Below are 22,234 nucleotides of genomic sequence, written 5' to 3' on the forward strand. Positions count from 1 at the left end.
TTTCCCATATAACAGAGCTCTCCTGTTCCTTGTAGAATTAAAATCTCTATTATGGGGCAGAGTTGTATATGCCACCAACAGTAATAAAAACAACATCTGCATTAAGATAAACCTAATTCTGAGGCAAAGTATTCTGCGAGTTCTCTCTGCTTCAGTGGAATCACAGTGCACATGTGATGTTTTTTTAAAAGTGATGTTTATAGTTTTCCCTGGATAAATCTTACTTTCTTAAAATTGCTTCCTTTATCCTGTTTGGTTTGGTACATTCAGCAACTCCCATTGCTTCTTAAGCAATGAATGTTTTATTCTTTAGGACTGAGCTCTTCCACAAAAATAATGAGGTAAAACTTGTACAAATGCTGGGAAACTACTAAAGGTTGAAATTACAGGGGATGGATATTGTCTTTTGGGGAACCCATTGTGGACAGATTAGGCCGTGAGGCCTGAAATCCCCTACCTCTGATACCAAGGAAGCTTGGGCTCATTTAGGGAAAAGACTCCAAAATCTAGCATTGGGTTCAAAGCCAATTCCTGCAAGGTAGAAATATCAGCTTTACCTCCACAAAGACCCAGCTGTTGGCAGAGACTGTACAGGGTCCTGGCTGATTAGCAAAAGAGTCTGAGCTGTACACCTCTAGGCTGAGCAGAACATTACCATGGTGGAAAGGAAGATCCTGAAAGGCCATGGTGGCTTCTTGGGGAGAGGTCTGGGTTGAAGATGATGAGGCACGAGAGACCTGCATGAGAGATATCAGCCCACATGGGATCTTCATGCACAGCAGTAGCCAAGAGAACATCCAAATCAAGGGCAAACTGCTGAGCAGAAAACATCTCCATGTGGGGAGCTAAAAGCGAACTTCTGAGTGAGCATCACCAGCTCAAAATTCTCATACACTGCCGTAATAAGTATAAAGCTCACAAAGGGAACTCTGAATGCTAATGGCAGAATCCTGGGATGGAAAAAGATGCTGGTTCCATTCCCAGCATCTCCAGAGAAATGACTGTTGGGTGACAGTACTAGCATAAGCCTCTGCTTGGTATACAGAAGAACCAGTTCAAATAGAGAATCCTCAGCTAGCCAGCCAGAGCAGTCTTTGACACTGCATAAAAACTATTTCAGATGCTTATCCAGTCTCTTGTCATGAGATTCTTCAGTGGCAGGAGAAAGTCTGCCCAACCGCCTTATCATCTTAATTCTGTTTTAACCTTTGTACTAAGAAGTCTTTGTTTTAGTTGTATTGTATTTTTAAAAGGTAATCTGCTACCCTGAATCCCATGCTGAGAATAAGGCAGGATATTAAACAAGCAAACAAAACTGAGTCTCTTTGTCAATCTGATGATGAAAAACTTGGGTACTCACTCTCTGAAAGCCCTGCTTTTCCTGAAGGGGTTTCTGCTCCCCAGTAGGACACAGGGTAGATTCCAGTCCCTCTGTTTTAGATGTGGGTAGCAGGTGAATTACAGAACTGTCTTCTTCTGAGATCTCTGGCCTTACCGTCCAGCTTGTTGTGATAGCCTCTGGGAACTGTTGTCTTTTGACTAAGAGTTTTGGGGGAGGCAGAAACAATGGCCCAAAGAGCTTAGGATCTACTGGTATAGTGGGTGTGGCCTCTAAAAAGAAATAAGAGATATGCAAATATGATGGAGCTAGGTGCAACATATCCAGCTGTTCCCTGCTAGTCAGAAGATGAATTCTCCCATTTTTTCCTTAAGTGACAGGTGTATAAAGTCTGTCAGAAGACAGAATCCCTTCCCACCATCTCCTTTCCATACTCAACATTCAAAGGGAAACAGAGAAATGAAATAATTTCTATAGACAAAACTAAGGCCTTTAAAAAAACTCAACACACAGCAGCATTGTTTAAAAGGAAATTTTGCAGCAATTCTCATCTCCAACAACTATGTGGTTGTTAACTTGGTTGAAATATTCTAAAAATGAAAAAGAGTGCCTTATTATTTTCATGTAGTCAGATCTGATCAGTTATATGGGTCCATCTCAATAGATTTTAAAGAAATAGTGTCTTGCAGCATAAAAAGGTGAAAGGAAGGGAGATGAAAAAGAGAAAAAATGTGGCAGCAAGTTTTAGACTAATTAGTTTGTATTTTGGCATGAACTTTCATGGATATAAACCCACTTCTTCAGATGCAGTACTGAGTGGTATTAAGGTCTTAGACTTAAAGCATATTTACACAGTTGTAGGAGTGGGACAGAATGTAATAGGATCCAGAAAGATGCAAATCATGATCCTTGTTCTAAATTTTCAAAGGGCTATGTAAGATGATACAGGTCTTTCGGAGCTTTACAGTCAGTGTTGATGTGTGAAAGTAAAAAATCTGCTTACCAAAAGTTAATTTATTCATGACATGTTTCCTTATTGGCTGGGATCATATAGCTACTGACAAAAAAAAAGCATCAGATAGAGCTGTGACCAGGAAAAAGATAAAGTCAAGAACTAAAAAAGGTCAAAGGCATTTGATGACCACAGAAACATACTTTTAATACTGGAGATTTTTCAAAATGGTAATGGCTGATGTATGTCTAAAGTAAAATCTAGTTCAGTCAGAATTTGGCAGGAATAGACAAAATGGTGCAAGAGAAAGTAGAGGATGAATTTGCAGGACAGATTTATAACACAAGTGCTGAAACAAAATGCCAGGAACATCTAGTGGACACTGTTGCTATGCTCAACCACTCTAGCAGATGCCTCTTTGAATCCCCCATGTTACACTTACCATTCATCCCAACCACAAGGAGAAACCGATTCACTCGCTCAGCCTCAGTATAAGATGTGAAGGCAGGCAGCTTCTGCTTTGCTGCATACTTCAAGGGATCCCTGATATAAGCCAACCCAGGAGATGTATGCTGGGTCACAATCAGAGGTAGGTCTGCTTCTGTGCTGCTAACAATGACTTTGTGTGAAGCCTGGAACGAAAACCAAGCCTAAGTACAAAACAGATATATGGACAAAAGCAACAGACTGCCAAAAGGGGAAATGGCCCAGGGAATCAAGTGGTAGCTTCCAGACAGGCTCCTAGAAAAGCAGCTTTACCCTTCACCAACAACAGAGAGAGGACTGGAAAAAACAAGTAAAGAAGGAGAGCAGCTCTTCTTGGGCCTACATATACACATATATCTACTTATGCACATACATATGTACACACGTGCCCCTCCCCAAAGTTACTACTGCCACCCTTGTCTAGGGAAGAAGAAAATTCTAATTAGCCCAGGGTATGTGGCTGGCCCAGGTCCTACCCATACCAGTACGTGCAGTTGGCCAGTGAGGCGGTGTGCCTGAACCCTCCATTGGGCAGCTCCTTCACTCTTCAGTATCAACAGCAAAGCCTGGCGAGGGGATCTTCGGACATCATGAAGCTCCACAGTCAGATGAGCCAAACTGGGCCTAGAAGAGAGCATACTGCCATCCCCACCACCAATATCAGACCAGGGAACAAAGCACACGGCAGAGGCAAAAAGATCTGACTGCATACCCAAGCACTGCTGAGAAATTAGATAATACTCCTTCTGTCTCTGCTGTAACAGTACTGACTGACTGCCTCCCAATCCTAGGCTCAATCCCTGATTCTATATCCTTTTTAATTTACAGCATACTTCATTTATAAAGACAAATCTCATTTGAAAGCGTTGTATCTTATATGTGGTTCTTCCTATCCTGTTTGATTCCTAAGCTAGTCCCTTCCTCTTTAACATGGCAAACCATTTCAGCTTTCTGCATATGTCTCTCACCATTATGTGGTATGGTTCTTATATGTTCAGCCACAGATTCACATTGACAAGCTCATGCACACACCTTGGAGCAAGACCTTTACAGAAGATGATGTGAACTTCCAGGTCCTGGGAAGGGTAAGAATTCAGACAGATTTGCAGAGGCTGAAGCTGGCGCTCAGAGGCAAAATGCAAGGAAGTGAAGAAATTCCTGTGCAACTTGCAAGTGGCTGGTGCAGTCTCATCTGAAGGAGAAAGGCCAGGAATTGAGAATTGCGGTGGTCACTGGGGCAGAGTCACTTAAAAGAAAGCATGGTGAGTAATGCTATCCTTTCAACCGCAAGCAGCTGTCTAATTCAGGGGGGCAAATCATGCAGGCCCCACAATTGGAGGAAATCTACACATTCCGTTCTTGGTTTTTCTAGTGAAGATCACTGCAGGATTAAAAAGGTTCTCCCTCCCCCCCCCCCCCCCCACATAAACAAACACACCTTGATCTCAGAGAGAGTGACAAGGGCTTAAACTTCCCCATACTTACTCACCAAGAACCGAGTGGGTGAGAAGATTGCATGTGAGAGCACACCTGCAAAACTTGGAAAAGTGCCTTTTTACACTACAACTGCTCACTGATCATGCTGGTTCAGTGATTCCAGAAGTAAAGTTCCATAGAAAGTAACTGTTCCAAGCTCTGTGTGTAGGTATGTGTACATGTATGCTGAACCAGGTGACAGTGGATGTGCTCTTCAGTGCCCAAAAGGTTATGCTTCCTCGTCTACCAGCTTGAACAGCAGACCTTTCCCAAGCCTGGTGGCCTCATCCCTGCTACAGAACTAGCATTGGCTTACAGTGTCACCCCTCTCTCTTCTCCTTGCCCATACCAGGCCCCAGGTGGATGTAGACAGTGTTGACTCCATGGTACTCAGCCAGAGATGTGATCCCTCCATGCTCTCTTCGTGCCCACTTGAGCAGGCCTCGAAGTGTCTCTGGAAAGTTGGTCTCCTTAGTGAAAACCCCAGGCTCAGAGGCTGAAACACTAGAGCCAAGGGAGACCTGCAGACAGGAGGGAAAGAATGGTGAAAGATACTGCCTGGCAGACCTGGCATTTCTCTGATGCCCTAAGCCGAGAAGCACTAAGGATTAACCGTGTTGCAGCTTAATATGGGAAATTTAGATTGAAATCCCACCTCAGCAATAGACTCACTGGGTGGCATGTTTCAGCCTCAATTCTTCCATCTCTAAAGTGGGAATAATAGTTACTTACTACACAGAATGGTTCTGTAGACAAGGCTAGACAATAAATCATGTTGTATATTTTCAAAGTGTTAAGTAGGTAACAGGTGAGTTTTCATTCTTATCTTTCCTACCCATAGCCCACATCTATTGCTCTTGGTTTGCATAGGGCAAAGGACTTCAACCATCCTCTTGGGAGTCCCTGAATAATCCCCATGGTGTTCTCAAGTTCTTCTGTCTAGTAACTATTCTTACCTGGAAGGTCCAATTTTTTCCAGGGGGAGATGGCAGCATCCAAAGCACAGGTACTTGGGAGTATAGCATGAAGACAGGAGCTCCATCTTTTGGATCTGGAGCCACCACAAGAGTTATCTGAAATGGGGTTAAGCAGTTTCTCCATAAACAAATGAAAAGGGGGAAAGAATGGGGAGAGAAAGAAAAAATGGACAGTACAGAAGGTATATAATGTTCAGTATACAGTACAGTATAGTATAGTGGTATAATGTTCAACATGAAAGCCTGGCTATTGAGCCCTCTTTGGTCAGGGATGGGCAACTTGTGGCCCTCCAGATGTTGTTGGACTATAGCTCTTACCAGCATAGCCAGTTATGAGAGATGATGGGAATTGCAGCCCATTAATGTGGAGGATCACATGTTGTACACTCCTGACAATTGGCTATTGGCTTTAGCCAATATCAGCGTAAATGGATACTCCTCTGTGCTTCAGACTAGCTGACTGGCAAGACCTGGCTACTGATTCATGCACACATGCACAAACATGTCCATCCTATCCCATCCCTCCATCTTAATTTTTCTGTGACCCCGAAAGATTTCTCTCACATTCTGAGGGCTCTGAAGGTGCTGTATCATCATTGTTTCAAACTGGCTCAGTTTCTGGGAAATCTTTCACTGCAGCATCTTAGAATCATAGAATCATAGAATTGGAAGAGACCGCACAGGCCATCCAGTCCAACCCCCTGCCATGCAGGAAATCAAAATCAAAGCATCCCCGACAGATGGCCATCCAGCCTCTGAAGACCTCCAGGGAAGGAGACTCCACTACACTCCAAGGGAGTGTGTTCCACTGTCGAACAGCCATTACTGTCAGGAAGTTTTTCCTAATGTTGAGGTGGAATCCCTTCTCCTGTAGCTTGCATCCATTGTTCCGGGTCCTGTTCTCTGGAGCAGCAGAAAACAAGCTTGCTCCCTCCTCAATATGACATCCTTTCAAATATTTAAACAGGGCTATCATATCACCTCTTAACCTTCTCTTCTCCAGGCTAAACATCCCTAGCTCCCTGAGTTGTTCCTCATAGGGCATGGTTTCCAGACCTTTCACCATTTTAGTCGCCCTCCTTTGGACACGCTCCAGTTTCTCAATGTCCTTTTTGAATTGTGGTGCCCAGAACTGGACACAATATTCCAGGTGGGGCCTGACCAGAGCAGAATACAGTGGCACTATTACTTCTCTTGATCTAGACACTATACTTTTATTGATGCAGCCTAAAATTGCATTGGCCTTTTTAGCTGCCGCATCACACTGTTGACTCATGTTCAACTTGTGGTCTACTTGGACTCCCAGATCCCTTTCACATGTAGTTTCATTCAGCCAGGTGTCCCCCATCCTATATCTGTGCATTTTATTTTTCTGCCCTAAGTGCAGTACCTTACATTTCTCCGTGTTGAAGTTCATTTTGTTAGCTTTGGCCCAGCTTACTAGTCTATTCAGGTCATTTTGAATGTTGATCCTGTCCTCTAGAGTATTAGCTATTTCTCCTAATTTGGTGTCATCTGCAAATTTGATAAGTATGCTCCCAATTCTTTCATCCGGGTCATTGATAAAGATGTTGAATAACACTGGGCCCAGGACAGAGCCCTGTGGGACCCCACTGGTCACTTCCCTCCAGGATGAAAAGGAGCCATTGTTGAGCACCCTTTGGGTTCGGCCGGTCAACCAGTTAGAAATCCATGTAACACTTACTTTGTCTAGCCCACATTTTACAAGCTTGTTTGCAAGAATGTCATGGGAAACCTTGTCAAAGGCCTTACTGAAATCTAGATATACTATATCCACAGCATTCCCTTCATCTACCAAGCTGGTAATTTTATCAAAGAAAGAGATTAGATTTGTCTGGCATGACTTCTTTCTCTGAAACCCATGTTGACTTTTTGTGATTATGGCATTGCCTTCTAGATGTTCACAGACTCTCTGTTTAATTATTTGCTCCAGAATCTTTCCTGGTATTGATGTCAGACTAACTGGACAATAATTGTTGGGATCCTCTTTTTTCCCCTTTTTGAAGATGGGGACAACGTTTGCCCTCCTCCAGTCTGCTGGGGTTTCTCCTGTTTTCCAGGAGTTTTCAAATATGATTCCCAATGGCTCCGATATTACATTTGCCAGTTCTTTTGGTACCCTTAGATGTAGTTCATCTGGTCTTGGAGACTTAAATTCATTTAGATTAACAAGGTATTCCTCTACTATCTCTTTACTTATTCTGTGCTGAAATTCCCCTATTCTGTCCTCTGCTCCATTATCCTCAGGTTGAGCACCCTTTGCCTTTTCTGAGAAGACTGAGGCAAAGAAGGTGTATTTCTGACCACTAAAAGGGAAGGGAGTTCAGGACGGATGGGAGCTTCTCAAAAGGGAGATACTGAAGGCACAATTTCAAACAGTTCCAGTGAGAAAGAAAAACGGGAGGTGTCTCAAGAAACCAGGATGGATGACTAAGGAACTTTCAACCGAGCTAAGTTTGAAACAGAACATGTACAAGAAATGGAAAAAGGGAGAAATCACAAAAAAGGAATTCAAAGAAATAGCAGGCATGTGTAGGGGTAAAGTCAGAAAAGCCAAAGCGCAGAATGAACTCAGGCTTGCTAGAGAGGTTAAAAAGAATAAAAAGGGATTTTTTGGATATGTCTGCAGCAAAAGGAAGAAGAAGGAAATGGGAGGGCCACTGCGTGGAAAAGATGGCAAAATGCTAACAGGGGACAGAGAAAAGGCAGAATTACTCAACACCTTCTTTGCCTCAGTCTTCTCAGAAAAGGAAAAGAGTGCTCAACCTGAGGATAATGGAGCAGCTTCTCTGCTGAATCTCCCACAATGCCTTTCTTATCTCAATTATTTTGAGGGGAACCCTTATAAAAGAGAGCACCAATAATCTCTCCACCTCCAGCATCCATCTCACCCCCTCACACTGCAGCAAGATAGAAAAATGTTGGCCTCAGCAACCCAGGGATGTGTCCTTAAATTCCTGCACTATGGGGCTGGACAAAGAGTCTGCAGTAACAAACACTTATACATACTACCTGGCCATTAGCTGGTATGCCACTACTCAGGCTGACAATGTGAACTTCTTGCCCTGTGGCAGAGCGCTCCTGGCTGGAGCATCCTGTGCCTTTCCGCAACAGCTCCCAGAAGCCCAGCACAGGTTGTGGAGTGGAAACAGACAAAGGGAGACACGCAAGATGGTGCCCGGCTTCTGCAGAGAAAAGAAACAGATTTTGTTTGTTTGTTTATTGGAAGAAAGAGAGTTTCAGGGAGTACATTTCCTAAGCTGTGGGTATAAAGATATACCTCAGTTAATAAAGCAGATGTGTTCCTAGGCATTAACAAAAAAAACTGGTACCAGGCAGAAATCAAAGACATAGCTGTGATAGTCTGGAAAATTAGTGTGCAAAGAGATCTTGCAGCATCTTTGAGACTGAATGAAAGTTACAAGTTGGTAACTTCAGGCAGAAATAACATGGAAAGAACAGATATAGGTTCTTAGATAAAAAAAAAAAGAATGTTCAATTTTTTTAGCCAACATTTTATTCAAAACTGTCAACATGTGCATGAAAGATAAAAGAAACAGATCAGGTAAGCTTTGCCTAGGAAAACAAAAGCATTTTGAACCTTCTACATACTACTTGAAAACTTCCACCAATATGCATCTGGGGATTTTTTTTTCTACTTTTTTACAATTTCCATTTTGGGGGCCAGACTTATAGAACTATATTTAAATATGGTGGTCAGGCAAGCTAATCTGTTCTCCCCTTTGCTATACATTTTACTGTTTACACATGCCCAGTAAAGAATTCTGGAGACAGTTGCTGTTTGCCTTGCCTGTTGTAGGCAGGAACACACAGATAGAGTGTGCTAGAATTGGATCCCATTCTTTCTCAATTCAAGCTTCATTGTATTGTTTAATGCAGATGTGTTGCTACAACCTGGCACAGGAATTCTGTGTTTCTGCAACCATCTGTGACCAAGGAGCCCTGGTGGTGCAGTGGTTAAATGCCTGTACTGCAGCCATTCACTCAAAACCACAAGGTTGCGAGTTCAAGACCAGCAAAAGGGCCCAAGCTCGACTCAGGCTTGCATCCTTCCAAGGTCGCTAAAATGAGTACCCAGACTGTTGGGGGCAAATTAGGTTACTTGCTGTTCACTGCTATGATCTTTGGAATAGCGGTATATAAATATAACAAATTATTATTATTTATTATTATGTTTCCAATACTGATGCTACTAAAGAAAACCTTCCAGCTAGAAAGAAGAGAAAGAGGAAAGAGGGAATTGCCAGTGTAAAAAGGAGCTTCTTTGTCAGAGGCTTTGTTAACTGAGGTACAGTCAGCCCTCTGTATCTACAGATTCTTTATCCACAGCTTAAAAATACTCAAAAAATATAAAAGTCAAAAAGCAAACCTTGACTTTGCCATTTTATATAAGGGACACTATTTTACTATGCCATTGTACACATATAATGAGACTTGAGAATCCACAGATTTTGAAATCCACTGGGATACTGGTACCAAACTGCAGAGGATACCAAGGGGCCATTGTACTTTTGCATCTCTCTCCTCCCAAAAACAATTTCTGGGCCAAAACAGTCAAACGTGTGAGGTCCAGATTTTACATCTGTTTATTTCTTTGCCAGATTTATTACAAGATGCAAAGAACAGGGAATATTTGGCAATGCCAAATATGACAGAGGGCAAGGAAGAAAATAACAAATGAGGCAATAGGACACAAGAGTCAGCACATGCTTTCTGATGCACACAAGGAAGTCACTCCAAATTGCTCTGCAGTGTGACTGGCATCAAAATAGGGCTCTCAGGCTCATATTTATTTTGTTTTTAGATCCTACAAATGGGATCTGGCACAAAATGTTGCAACTGTAGTATGTACAACTCCTAAGAGGATGGAGTGCCCATTCCATTTTCCAAACATCAGGTAGCCATAGTCCCCTCCAGAGTTGGAAAAGCTACTTTGATTATAATTCCCAGAGCCCCACAAGCAACATGGCCACTGCCTGTGCTGACGGAGATTATGGGAGTAGCAGCCATAAAAGTAACCTTTCCAAGGTTATTCCAGCTCAGATATCAGGCCCAGAAAAGTCCAGAGAAGTGAAGACAAGCAACCACCCAAAGGGAAGGTATTTTTACATACATCAGAGGAGTCACAGGCAGAATAGGGAAACTGATGAAGAAACACAACATCCAAATGGTTTACAAACCAACCAAGAAAATCCAGCAAATGCTGCGCTCAGCAAAGGACAAGAGAGACCCTCTCACAGCCGCAGGAGTTTACCAGATATCATGCAGCTGTGGACAAGTCTACATAGGTATCACCAAACGCAGTGTCCAAACATGAATCAAGGAACACGAGAGACACTGCAGACTGAGTCAGCCGGAAAAATCAGCAGTAGCAGAACATGTTATAAACCATTTGGGGCTTAAAATACTGTTTGATAACACTGAATTTCTGGACCATGCCAACAACTATCTGGTCAGAATGCACAGGGAAACCACTGAAATCCATAAAGAACTGGATAATTTCAAACGGAAAGAAGAAACCTTTAAAGTGAACAAAATGTGGCTACCAGTCCTGAAGAACAGCAAAATGAGGACTCGGCAAATGCAAATGAGAAACTACCCAGGGTCAGGGGCTTTCCCAGCAGACAATGATCACCAATTAGCAGACACTAATCCTCTTTTGCATATCCTCCCACCCTGAGGAGGCCATCAACAACAGAACAATACACAGATTAACATGGAATTCCTCCAGACCCAGGGTCACACAGTATGTATATATATCCAGCTCTCTTCTAAGCCAGCATTCTCTGAAGATGCCAGCCACAGATGCTGGTGAAACATCAGGAATAAACTCTTCTAGAACATGGCCACATAGCCCGAAAAACCCACAAAAAACTAACCTTTCCAAGATTTGCCTCCTCTATAGTATTCTCAATCCAGCCAATAATGCTAACCTGTCTCCATTAGTTTCCTGGTTTTCTTTTCCAACCGGGAATTAACATTTCATGTCTTTTCTCCTACAGCCATGAGCAACTGATTGGTCATAGTAGGAAGAGAATGGTAGACTAAATTGGTCTTTGGTCTGATTCAGATAGAGCTTTCTTTGGTTTGTATGTTATGAAGTGTTAATTGGGTTATCAACTGTTAATTGGGGGTGATTTTGTTTGTATTTTTGAATACATCTGTTTCTCTCAAGTGTGCTTCTCAGTGATTTCTCAGATAGTTCAATGCCAACAGGATTGGATCCAGTCTGGATCCAATCCTGTTGGCATTGAACCATCTGAGTTTCCTTTAGAGGGAGTGATTATTCATTCCCTTCTCTGAATTACTGTGAATCACCCCAAATTTGGGAAGAAGTGGTGGAATATGAACAGAATAGATTAGCTTTTCTTCCACTGTCACTTCCAGTTGTGAAGGAGAAACAGCTGGAATTAATAATTTAACATGGTAGAGTGAAAGCTTCCGACTGTATACAGTGAACCATGAGGATAACATATCACCGGCCTTTGAGCAAAACCTGCACCATGTATTCATTAGAACTGGCTTCTACACAGACACCGAATAAAATAAGAATGAAAAGAGTGAAAATGAGGCAGAAATAGTAGACTGAGGTGTATTGGAAGGACACATATTTTGAATTAGTTCTGTATAAAAGTTTTTGTTGTTATTGTAGTTATATTTATATCCAGCAATTTTTCCAGGTTGGGACTGAAGGTGGCGTGCCACAGTTTAAATAAACGTAATTAAAAATTCAAAGCATACAAATGTTTTAAAAAAACAATTAAATAAGCACAAAATTTGAAACCAATTAAAGCAAATTAAAACAATAACAACTAAACATCTAGTGTACAAAGTCTGTTTCCCCTGAAAAATCAATTCTCAAACGCCTGTTAGAATAGGCTTTTTGTCTGTCTCTGGAAAGGCAACTTCTCATCAAATGTACATGAGAGGTCCAGAGAGCAGAGCTTCCCCAGAAGATCTCAAAACACAGGCAGGTTCAGGCAGATGTGTACAGTCCTTCTAATAACCTGCATCAGAACTGTACAGGGCTTTACAGATAATAACCAGCACTTTGAATTCTTCCTAGAAATAAATAGGCAATCCAGTGAAGCTGTTGCAATGAGGGAGTTGTGTGCTCCCTGTAGCCAGCCTCAGTTAAGCAATCTGTCTGCAGCTTATTGGACCTTTTAAAAGCTATAGCTCTCCCTCCATTCCAGCTGCCATCACTGTGATCTCAGAGGGGGAGAAGAACAGCCAGCTTCTGCCGGACGTACTGCAATCTCCTCCTCGACTGCCATTCCTCTTTCCTTGTGTGCTGTGTTTTATGTAGACTGTACATCTGAAGACTAGGAACTGTCCAATTAACAATTTGTAAACCATTCTGAGTGAAGAGCAGGGTATAAATACTTTAAATAAACTAATTAAAAATTAAGGCAGAAGGAAGGAAGGACAGACAACCCAAAAGACAAACAAATGGGTCCTTGAACAGATCAAGCCCTTAACTCTCCCTGGAAGCTAAGATGATTGAATTGAGGCTGTTGTACTTTGGGCACATCTTGAGAAGGCATGAATCACTGGAAAAGACAATAATGCTAGGGAAGGTGGAGGGCAGCAGAAAGAGAGAAAGACTGTAGGCCAGATGGATAGATTAAATCAGGGAGGTCACAGGCCTGAAACTACAAGACCTAATCAGAGCAACAGAGGTTAGGGGGGCTTGGAGATGTCTCATACTGAGGAGATTACCGCACTAGGGTAAAAGCGTTCCCCAATGCGTTCTCACGGGCGCGAGCCTGGAATGTGATGAGGGCCAGAACGCTAGTTTACCGCACAGCGGAACGCCGCCGTCGCCGCCGGGCATTCCAAATGTGTTCCAAATGTGTTCCAGGGAGGCCATTTCTGGGAACGGTTTTGAAACTGTTCCCAGAAATGGCCTCCCTGGAACACATTGGGAACACATTTGGAACACATTTGGAACACCCGGCGGCGACAGCGGCGTTCCGCTGTGCGGCAAACTAGCGTTCTGGCCCTCATCACGTTCCAGGCTCGCACCCGTGAGAACGCATTGGGGAACGCTTTTACCCTAGTGCGGTAATCTCCACAGAGTCACCATGAGTTGAGGTTGACTCAACATCAGCTAACAACAACAAACAACAGGAAAGGAAGGGGTAAAGGAAAAGAAAACTAGCATGGCAAGGAACAGCTGGAACAATTTATTTTTCACCAGTATGCTACTATTTTACTTGCAGGGAGTTTTATACATGAGAAGTGCTTCAAAATATTAATCCCTAACCTTCTATCTTAAATGGATAAACCCCCACCTAGCACCTGGAGGCTCATTCTGCTCTCCCATTTTGTTGCTTTTTTTCTTAAAAGCTCTACTTGTAACAGTGTACAGTTGTACAGAGGAAAGAAACAGGATGCTGTATAAATGCTGCACCTGTGTTTTCATTGTGCTTGTTCAGTCTTACAAACAAGAGGAGGACCTTTCTCAATGAGTCCCTTTTCCCTGCCATTAAAATCAAAAACTTTGACTCCTAGGCAACTTGGAAAACCTTGGCTTGTCTTTTTATAGAAGCCACCCACATCCTGCAGGAACTGAAGGACCTCCAGCAACACTCTGTACGTCACCCAGAGGAAACATCTACCACAAGGCTCTCTCAGAACACACATCCAGAGCTGGAGATTAAGTATGTCCTCAAGTGTACACACCTGACTCTCTAGGAACATATTCCACAAACAGATCTTATGCAATGGAAGCAAATACCACTACCACCACCACCCCAGACAAAAATCAAAACAAAAACAAGAAATATTTAGCAAACCCAAGCGTCTCACTCTCATATACTCTAGGAAAACTGAACAGAAAGTAGATTCACAGCACAGAAGATAACTCTATCAGAAGCATCCATGGTGTCAAGAAATAAATTCCTGTCCAAAGTATTTCAGTTTTTCAGCAGGTTAATCCAATTCATTCATCCTCCACTAGAAGGAAATGTGGCAATCTTCTTGTTTCCATTTTAGAGTTGGAGAGCTGGTAGGTGGAGAAGTTTATCTAGGTCAAAATTCTTCCTGTTCAATAAATACAAGTTTAATACACTCAAGGTTGCAAGTAAATGTGTATTTTTAAGTGTTGTGATTATTTATTTATCTATTTTACATATATTCCAAAGTAACTATAGTAGGCCCTTGATATCCACTGGGGTTTGGTTCCAAGACACACCCACCCCATCAATACCAAAATATGTAGATGCTTAAGTTCCATTACATATAATGGTGTAGTAAAACAGTGACCCTTATATAAAATGGCAGAATAAAGATTTGCTTTTTGAAATTAGTTACTGCCCCTTTTTTCCCTTTTTTTAAAAAAAGTTTATTTAAGAACACTCAAACATCATCAAACAAACATTTTCAAAAAAATTGACAATAACAAAATCACCAACAAAAACTTTCATAGTAACAGTAATAACAAATGTGACTTCCTGTCCTCTAATCTTCAGTTCATGCAACTAAGCTAACATTTATTATTTTCAAGCTACTGATGATTGATGCAGAATCCATGATACTGAAGGCCAACTGTGTAGTGTTCTTTGCAGAGGACTTGCTCTCTAACACACACACACCCTTACTTAGTGTAAAGAATAATGTTTGCGGCATTTGGTATTTAGGTACCACATGGTCCTTGTGAAGACACACCCAACTAAAGGTGATGGCTGGTTTGGGTGTGCAACACCGGTATCCTGGTGAGATCAAACTCTTTACCCAAAAAAGGCTCTGAAGCTGAATGTAAAGTTCAAAAGGGGGGAAATTTAATTTAAAGGACAAAAATAAAGAGTTTTCTCCTCCCCAGCTCTAAATAAAAGATACTTTACAGTTTCAGCAATCTTCCGGATGTCATCTTTCTGGGTCTGATGTTGGTTTGCTCTCCTCTCTCAGTGGAGCTGGTGCAGGGTCTTTCAGCTCCTGAATTCCTTTATTCGCTTGCTGTAGGTAACTAAAATGGCTAAAACCTGGTAACTGAAATGGCTAACGTGTAATAAATGCCCTTACGGGCTGTCTGGGCCTGTTTGCCACCAAAAGACAGCTCTCTGCCTGCTCACAGCAAAAACTGCTCCAAAACTAAAAGCTTCCAGCTACAACAGAGCATGCTGGGAAAGGGCAAACCAAACCTGGAAATAATGCAGGGGATCCTACAGCTCCTCCCACAACTAATACAAAGAACTTTTCCTACACTAAACATACTATGGCCTGAACCAATGTGAAAGAAAATGCAGGGGGAGATTCAATCAGTCCTGGCAGGACATCACTGTCCTTTTAATTCACTGTAACAATAATCACGATGTGTTGCAGTATCATTGGTTCACACATGAACAAAAAGAAAGGGGTAATGATCAGTAGGCTTGACAAGACTAGCAAATTCCTCTCTGGTCTTGGAGACAATTTCATTGTCCAAATGGTGGAAGAGGCAACAAGGGGATCAGCTATTTTGGATCTGATCCTAACCAACAGGGATGACCTAGTTAATGGAGTGCAAGTGGTGGGATCCTTAGGTGGGAGTGATCATGCACTCCTGGAGTTTGTTATACAGTGGAAAGGAGAAGCCAGGCATAGACAGACACACATTCTAGACTTTAGGAGACCGGATTTTAGTAAACTTAGAGAAATACTGGGGGTGATCCCATGGTCAGGAATACTAAAAGAGAAGGGAGTTCAAGATGGATGGGAGTTTCTCAAGGGGGAGATACTGAAGGCACAATTTCAAACAGTTCCAATGAGGAAGAAAAATGGGAGGTGTCTCAAGAAACCAGGATGGATGACTAAGGAACTTTCAACTGAGCAAAGTTTTAAACGGAACATGTATAAGAAATGGAAAAAAAGGAGAAATCCCCAAAGAGGAATTCAAACAAATTGCGAGCACATGTAGGGATAAAGTCAGAAAAGCTAAAGCACAGAATGAACTCAGGTAGGGCCACTGTGTGGGGAAGATGGTGAAATGCTAACAGGGGACAGAGACAAGGCAGAATTACTCAACATGTTCTTTGCCTCAGTGTTGTCAGAAAAGGGTGCTCAACCTGAGGAAGATGGAACAGAGGATACAAGAGGGGAAATGCAGTACAGAATAAATAAAGTGGTATGCAGGAATACCTGGTTAATCTAAATGAATAACTCTGGGACTAGATTAACTACATCCAAGAGTATTAAAATAACTGGTAAATATAATCTCAGAGCCATTGGCAATCATCTTTGAGAACTCCTGGAGAACTGGAGAAGTCCCAGTAGACTGGAGTAAGGCAAACGTTGTCCCCACAATTAAAAAAAATATGTTGAGAAGCTGGGACATGTCAGGAGGAGGGCAACCAAAATGGGGAAGGGTCTGGAAACCATGACCTATGAGAAACGATTTAGGGAGCTGGGGGTGTTTAGTCTGAAAAAGAGAAGGTTAAGAGGTGATATCATAGCCTGGTTTAAACATTTGAAGGGATGTCATATTGAGGAGGGAGCAAGCTTGTTTTCTGCTGCTCCAGAGAACAGACATGGAACAATGGATGCAAGCTACAGGAAAAGAGATTCCACCTCAAGATTAGGGGGTACTTCCTGACAGTAAGGGCTGTTCGACAGTGGAACACACTCCCTCAGAGAGTGGTGGAGTCTCCTTCCTTGGAGATTTTTAAACAGAGGCTGGATGGCCATCTCTTGGGGGTGCTTTAATTATTAGATCTTGCATGGCAGGTGGTTGGACCTTGTGGTCTCTTCCAACTCTGTGATTCTGATTCTATGCAGCATTTTGAACCAGTGAGCTGACCACAGAGGTGGCTGCTCCTGAGGAATTACAATACAAGATGTCTGATAACCTTGTCTGAAGAGCAGGATATAAATAATAATAATTATTATTATTATTATTATTATTATTATTATGAAAGTGGAGGGAAATATTATTCTTGTTACCCTTCTTGGCATCCCTACATCAGTCCTAGCAAATCACTGATGCTAGCCAGTCTAAATGCCAAAGCTATCTCCAATGAATAGAATTTACCTGTTCCAGAGCAACTCCAAAGGAAGAAAAGCAGCAGCTTCCACCTCCACAGGTAACTTCGTTGCTGGCAGTTCCCACACATTGCTTCCAAAACAAAATTCAAAACAAGGCTGCAAATCTTCTTTACTCTAGGTAAGAAAAGAAAACTAGATCAAGAGACCCAAGAGAGTTGAAGGGAACTTTGTTCCAGAACCTCAGAGCTCTGTGGAAATACTTTCCTGCCACTCCCCAGCCTCACATTCATTAGTTTAGTTTCTTTTCCAGATTCCAGGATGGGAGGTTAATTGTTTCTTTGCTTTGCCCACAGCAAACATACAGAGCATGTCATCTAAAGGCACATACTCAAGATCAGCAAAAACAATTTCATTACACTGTGAAGTCCTACAACCATCCTGTTGTCTCCACAATTGTCATGGTCGAGGGGAGAGAAAGCACAGGTGTCACCATCTCAGTGCATGCCAGATAACTAACTGATCTAGTAACTGTAAACACAGATCATGGGGATGCTTGTCTTTCCAGAGATGCTATTATACCACACAATTAAAGCACTATGCTTCCATTTTAATTACCCTGGCTTTATCCTATAGAATCCTGGGGTTTGTAGTTTGTTCAGAAGCAGGAGAGGAAGAGCTCCCTGGCTCAGGTTTCCTGAGACTCCTTCCTCCACTGCCAGTCCCAAGATCCCAGGAATATTTTTATGATTTTTATTTATTTATTGAAGACCCTCAGAGTGGCTTACAATTATTATTATTTTAATTAGACGGTTCCCTGCCCTCAGGCTTACAATCTAAAGACACAACACAAAAGGAGAAGGGAATGGAAGTGGGGAAGGGGATCAGGTCCAGCAGTTCTTCTCTCCCTCTGAGGCCTAGACCAAGGCAGATGGATTGGAGGGAGGGCTCTAATAACACTATGGCTGCATCCGCACTGCAGAAATAACCCAGTTTGACACCACTTTAACTGCCATGGCTCAATGCTATGGAATTTGTAGTTTGTTGTTGCACCAAAGTGCCTATGATTGCGTAGTTATGTGAGAAAGAATGATATACACTACAAAGGGGAGAAAAACTACAGCTAGCTAAAATAGCAAAATCCCCCCAACTGCTCCAAATCTTCTGTAATCTGTTTCTACTGCTTTAGCACAAAAAACTGCCAAATTTATGCTACTGAACCACTTTGATCCATGTTATCTGGCCTATCAGCATAACTCTTCCCCAGCATTGGCTTCCAGTTGTTCAAGATGCCTCGGACTGATTTCCACCCCCACCCCCCAAAAAAAAATTTTTATGCACAGTTACGTGTTTGACAGCTGAGTTATGCTCTGTCCCAGTCCTCTCCCACATGGTGTACAAGTGGTGTAATTAAAGACTTTATCTCCTTCAAACTTAAATTCCCCTACAATCTTCTATCCTTCTCAGCTGCAGAGTTTGCTTTCTGGTGTTTGGCTCTGGTTTGGAGAAAGATGTAAGGGTTGCAGGTCTCAATGGTGTTATGTTTTTGCATTGCCCACCACAGGTAAAAACTCTGAAATCAATCTGCAAAATTCCACATTTTGGAGAGGGTGCCCCCCCAAACACTTACCTTGCCTGACAGAGCTGCTCCGCTATGGTTTGTTCTAGATGCAGTTTAAGAGGAAAGTTAAACAGAAGTCAGACAAAATGCCACAAAGTGACCCAAAGAACAGGAAGGATAGCAGCCAGCAGTTGCACACTACTCCAGAAGATACAGAAATCACACACAGTGCCTCTTGTTTCCACATTGGTACGGTTTCACAAACAATTAAAAAAAATTATACAGGTCAACATAAGTTACAAGTCACAAGGGAGGATGTCTGGATTAGGTGTCAGCTGTTTATTATTAAGGGACTTTAGCAGTGGAGGAAAGGTGTCAGAGAGAGGCAAAAAGCAGACACCAGCCACAGCTGCATCCAGATCTCCTTTTGACTCTTTCTCTCCTCCTGCCTCCGATTTCAACACTGTCCTACCACTAGTCACTATTTCATCACTTGTCAAAGGAGGGAGATGGTACCTTCTCTTGCCCCACCTCCCCTGCACTAGCTAGAAAGGTCCATGGAAGCTGAAAGTCACCAAAAGAGTGACCTTCAGCCTGACAATGCCCCAGAAAATAAGAAACACAAGGCAAGGCCCTGGGTTACCAAGGAGATGGGTAGATTTATGATTAACGCAGACAAGAGGCGGCGGCTCCTCAACAGATACCAACAGGTATGCAGAGGGCCCCAAGCGGTGCCACACTCGGGTCAGCATGACCTGCTGCCAACCCCCATGAAGTGAGGCTTGGAAGGGGAAATTCTAGGTAAATGGCCTGGCTTTAATGGATCACTGGTCAAGGGATGGAGAAGGAATTTCAAAGAAACTTTCAGAGGAGGGGACGGGAGTTGTTCTTTTACACCGCCTTCATCTGTGGTACACAGGACACTGTGGTAGATTTTGAGACAGACTCAAAGGTCTAGAAGGAAAGGATTAAGACTCACACAGAAGACTAGGTCACAGAAGCAAGGGGATAGCTCCATGAAATGACAATGGCCATCCTCAGTTCCTCCAGACGATAAGCAAAACGCAGAGCATTGCAGCACTGTAAAGCATGGGTAGAAAACAGATTTTAAGAGCTAAGGGGCTGCAGTAGTTTGAGCACTAGACTGGAAGATCCGGGCAGAAGTCACCACTGGGTCAGTCACTCTCAACCTGACCTACCTCATAGGGTCATTGTTAGGATGAAACAGGAATGGGGAGAACAATGTATGCTTCTTTTAGCTCAGTGAAGAAAGAACAGATATATAAGTAATAAGCCAACATTGTTGGGCTGGTTCCCCCACACCCACTATGTCTGACAGTGGGTGGCTGGGATTGTTGAGAGAGTTGGAGCCCAAAAGCATTCGGAGGGCTCTGTCTTAAAAATCTAACAAATGTATTTTTGAATATATGTTCTGAATGAAGTAAAAACCACTTAAGCAGATGCATGAAACAAGCACATCAGGCAAGCAGCTCTTGGTAATTTTCCATTGGCTGGTAATAAACCCAGGCTGAAGACATTGGATAAAGCAAGGGTGGGAACCATACGGTTCTCCAAATATGGTTGGACTATAGCTCCCGGCATTCCTTACCATTTGCACAGCTAAGGCTTCTGGGATTTGCAATCAACACCATCTGCAGGGTCACATGATACCTAGTCTTGGGATAAAAGATTAAATAAGATAATATAGCAAACACTCTACTAGACTCAAGTGGAGAATAGAGATTGTCACTGTCCTCTGCAGAAAGGAGTCTAAACATTTTCTTGACGATCACCTACAGCAAGTAGGAATTGGCCATGCCAAGTTACATGCTCCCTGTGGCAATCTCACTGCTTTCCAAAACTGGCCCATGTGTGCTCTGACTAGTTCTCATCCCCTCTTCATCTAGACTGTGATTCCTGTCTCCTTTACAAGCTGATATCAGGCTTTTCTTTTGGTTCCTGGGGAGAAAATCTCACATTGACTGCCCTGAAACCAGAATCTTTAAAAATGCATATGTAAAAGAAAGAAAGAAAAACTCCTGAAACCACCTCAAAATCAGCATTTCAATCTAACTTGCTTACATAATTCTATATTAAAGTAGTAATTCTGCTTTATATTTCATCCCACACTCGCCCCTCCCATCTATTGTTCTTTCTTGTCTTTAAAAAACTTTTTGTTTTCCTAGAACTGAACACAAAAGTGTTGCGCAGTTACCTCTGGAGCACATGCTTTAGGCGGAGTTCTCCTCTGTCACAATAATGTAGTCTTGAAGCATTTATCTCAGGCTGATCAAAGACAGAGAGCCAATTTTGTTTAGATCTTTACAGTTCAGTCCCACCCCATGCAGAGATTGGGCAGTCTTTCCATTCCTTCCTTACCTGAAAATCCTGCTTTTAAGCCGCTTTCGCTATGCCTGATACATTTCTTGATCTGCTCCCATCCACCTTTGATATCCACTTATCAGGCATGGGGTGGGATGGGCAGAGACTAACCCAACTTGTAGTGTACTGGCTGGAATTCTGGAGAGGCAGAACGGAAAGAAGCACACACACAGAGGCTGCTGTGTTCCAGGGAACACCCACATTTATCTAACCTAAAACAAACATGCGAGAAACACCTTAAGTCATGGGGACTTCAAAGTATTGTGAAGGGTTATTGCTTTGCCACAAAGCATTACCATGCCAATGTAAATAAATTCTCTGAAGCACAATATATTAAATGGTCCTCCTCAGTTTGGCAAAATTAAAGGCTTTAATTTAGACTGCATTCTACAGCCGTTTCTCAAAAACAAATGAGCATGGGATCTTTATACTACAGCTGTTTACATGAGAAACAGCGCAGTTCAGGAGATAGCCTTACCATCCTGAGCCAGGGCCAGTGCTTCACCCCCTCCCCCCAATATCTAACAGGAATCAGAAAACAACAGTATCTCATGTCCTGCCAGGAGCTCCCATTTATGTGACTCAGCTAGGAAAAAACAGGGGAATCTCTTGCCAGCCAACATAATCTTAGTCCAGGATTAGGTAGACCAGCAATCTGGTTGAACAGACCAGCATCTGTTACCCTAATGTAGTACACTAGGCTAAGAGACAGCACCTTAGGTGAGTTTGCTGGAATGTCAAGACTGTAGCCAATTTCACAACCTGAATCTTCTGATAGGACTCTGATTCTTTTGGTCTAATTCACATATGACCATATTTCCAGATGTCATATGAATGCAAAGCCTCCCTCCATAAAGAAGTGATGACTCTGAGGATAGGCTCAAGCTCCATAAACCTAAAGGTATTTCTCTACATACCATTCTACCCAAGAGGTAGCGATACCTACCAGCACCACAATATATAATGGTGAGACAAAGTCAACTATAAAGCATCTAGTACCTCTGAGCAATAAAGTAAGTGTTAAAACTGAGTAAATGAAACCTGGTAAACTTGCTAAA

At 42.5% G+C, this 22,234-nt stretch overlaps 1 protein-coding gene across 13 annotated transcripts in view; it reads right to left on the reverse strand.

The window, feature by feature from the left end:
• The window catches only part of LOC149322000 (transforming growth factor beta receptor type 3-like), a 29,486-nt gene extending 8,137 nt beyond the window's left edge, over positions 1–21,349 (reverse strand). For 2 of the 13 annotated variants that reach the window (XR_016281922.1, XR_016281921.1), the window contains exons 1-11: positions 21,174–21,349; positions 20,404–20,470; positions 17,283–17,410; positions 8,261–8,436; positions 5,210–5,326; positions 4,603–4,774; positions 3,810–3,969; positions 3,260–3,416; positions 2,734–2,923; positions 1,361–1,611; positions 558–737 (exon numbers count right to left, since the gene is read on the reverse strand). Coding sequence is in view for 9 of the 13 variants with exons in the window: in XM_089532768.1 (XP_089388894.1) it covers positions 558–737; positions 1,361–1,611; positions 2,734–2,923; positions 3,260–3,416; positions 3,810–3,969; positions 4,603–4,774; positions 5,210–5,326; positions 8,261–8,436; positions 17,283–17,364 (1,485 nt within the window). In the remaining 4 variants the exon portion in view is untranslated. Of the gene's footprint in view, positions 1–557; positions 738–1,360; positions 1,612–2,733; positions 2,924–3,259; positions 3,417–3,809; positions 3,970–4,602; positions 4,775–5,209; positions 5,327–8,260; positions 8,437–17,282; positions 17,411–20,403; positions 20,471–21,009; positions 21,085–21,173 lie in introns of those variants that run through there. The other 11 variants (XR_016281925.1, XR_016281923.1, XM_089532768.1 and 8 more) reach the window with 10 other exon arrangements.
• Positions 21,350–22,234: the final 885 nt, after the last annotated feature.

The sequence above is a fragment of the Sceloporus occidentalis genome, unplaced genomic scaffold (assembly GCF_023333645.1).
Source record: "Sceloporus occidentalis isolate IW3139 unplaced genomic scaffold, rSceOcc1.0.p SCAF_1, whole genome shotgun sequence".
Lineage (NCBI taxonomy): Eukaryota > Metazoa > Chordata > Lepidosauria > Squamata > Phrynosomatidae > Sceloporus > Sceloporus occidentalis.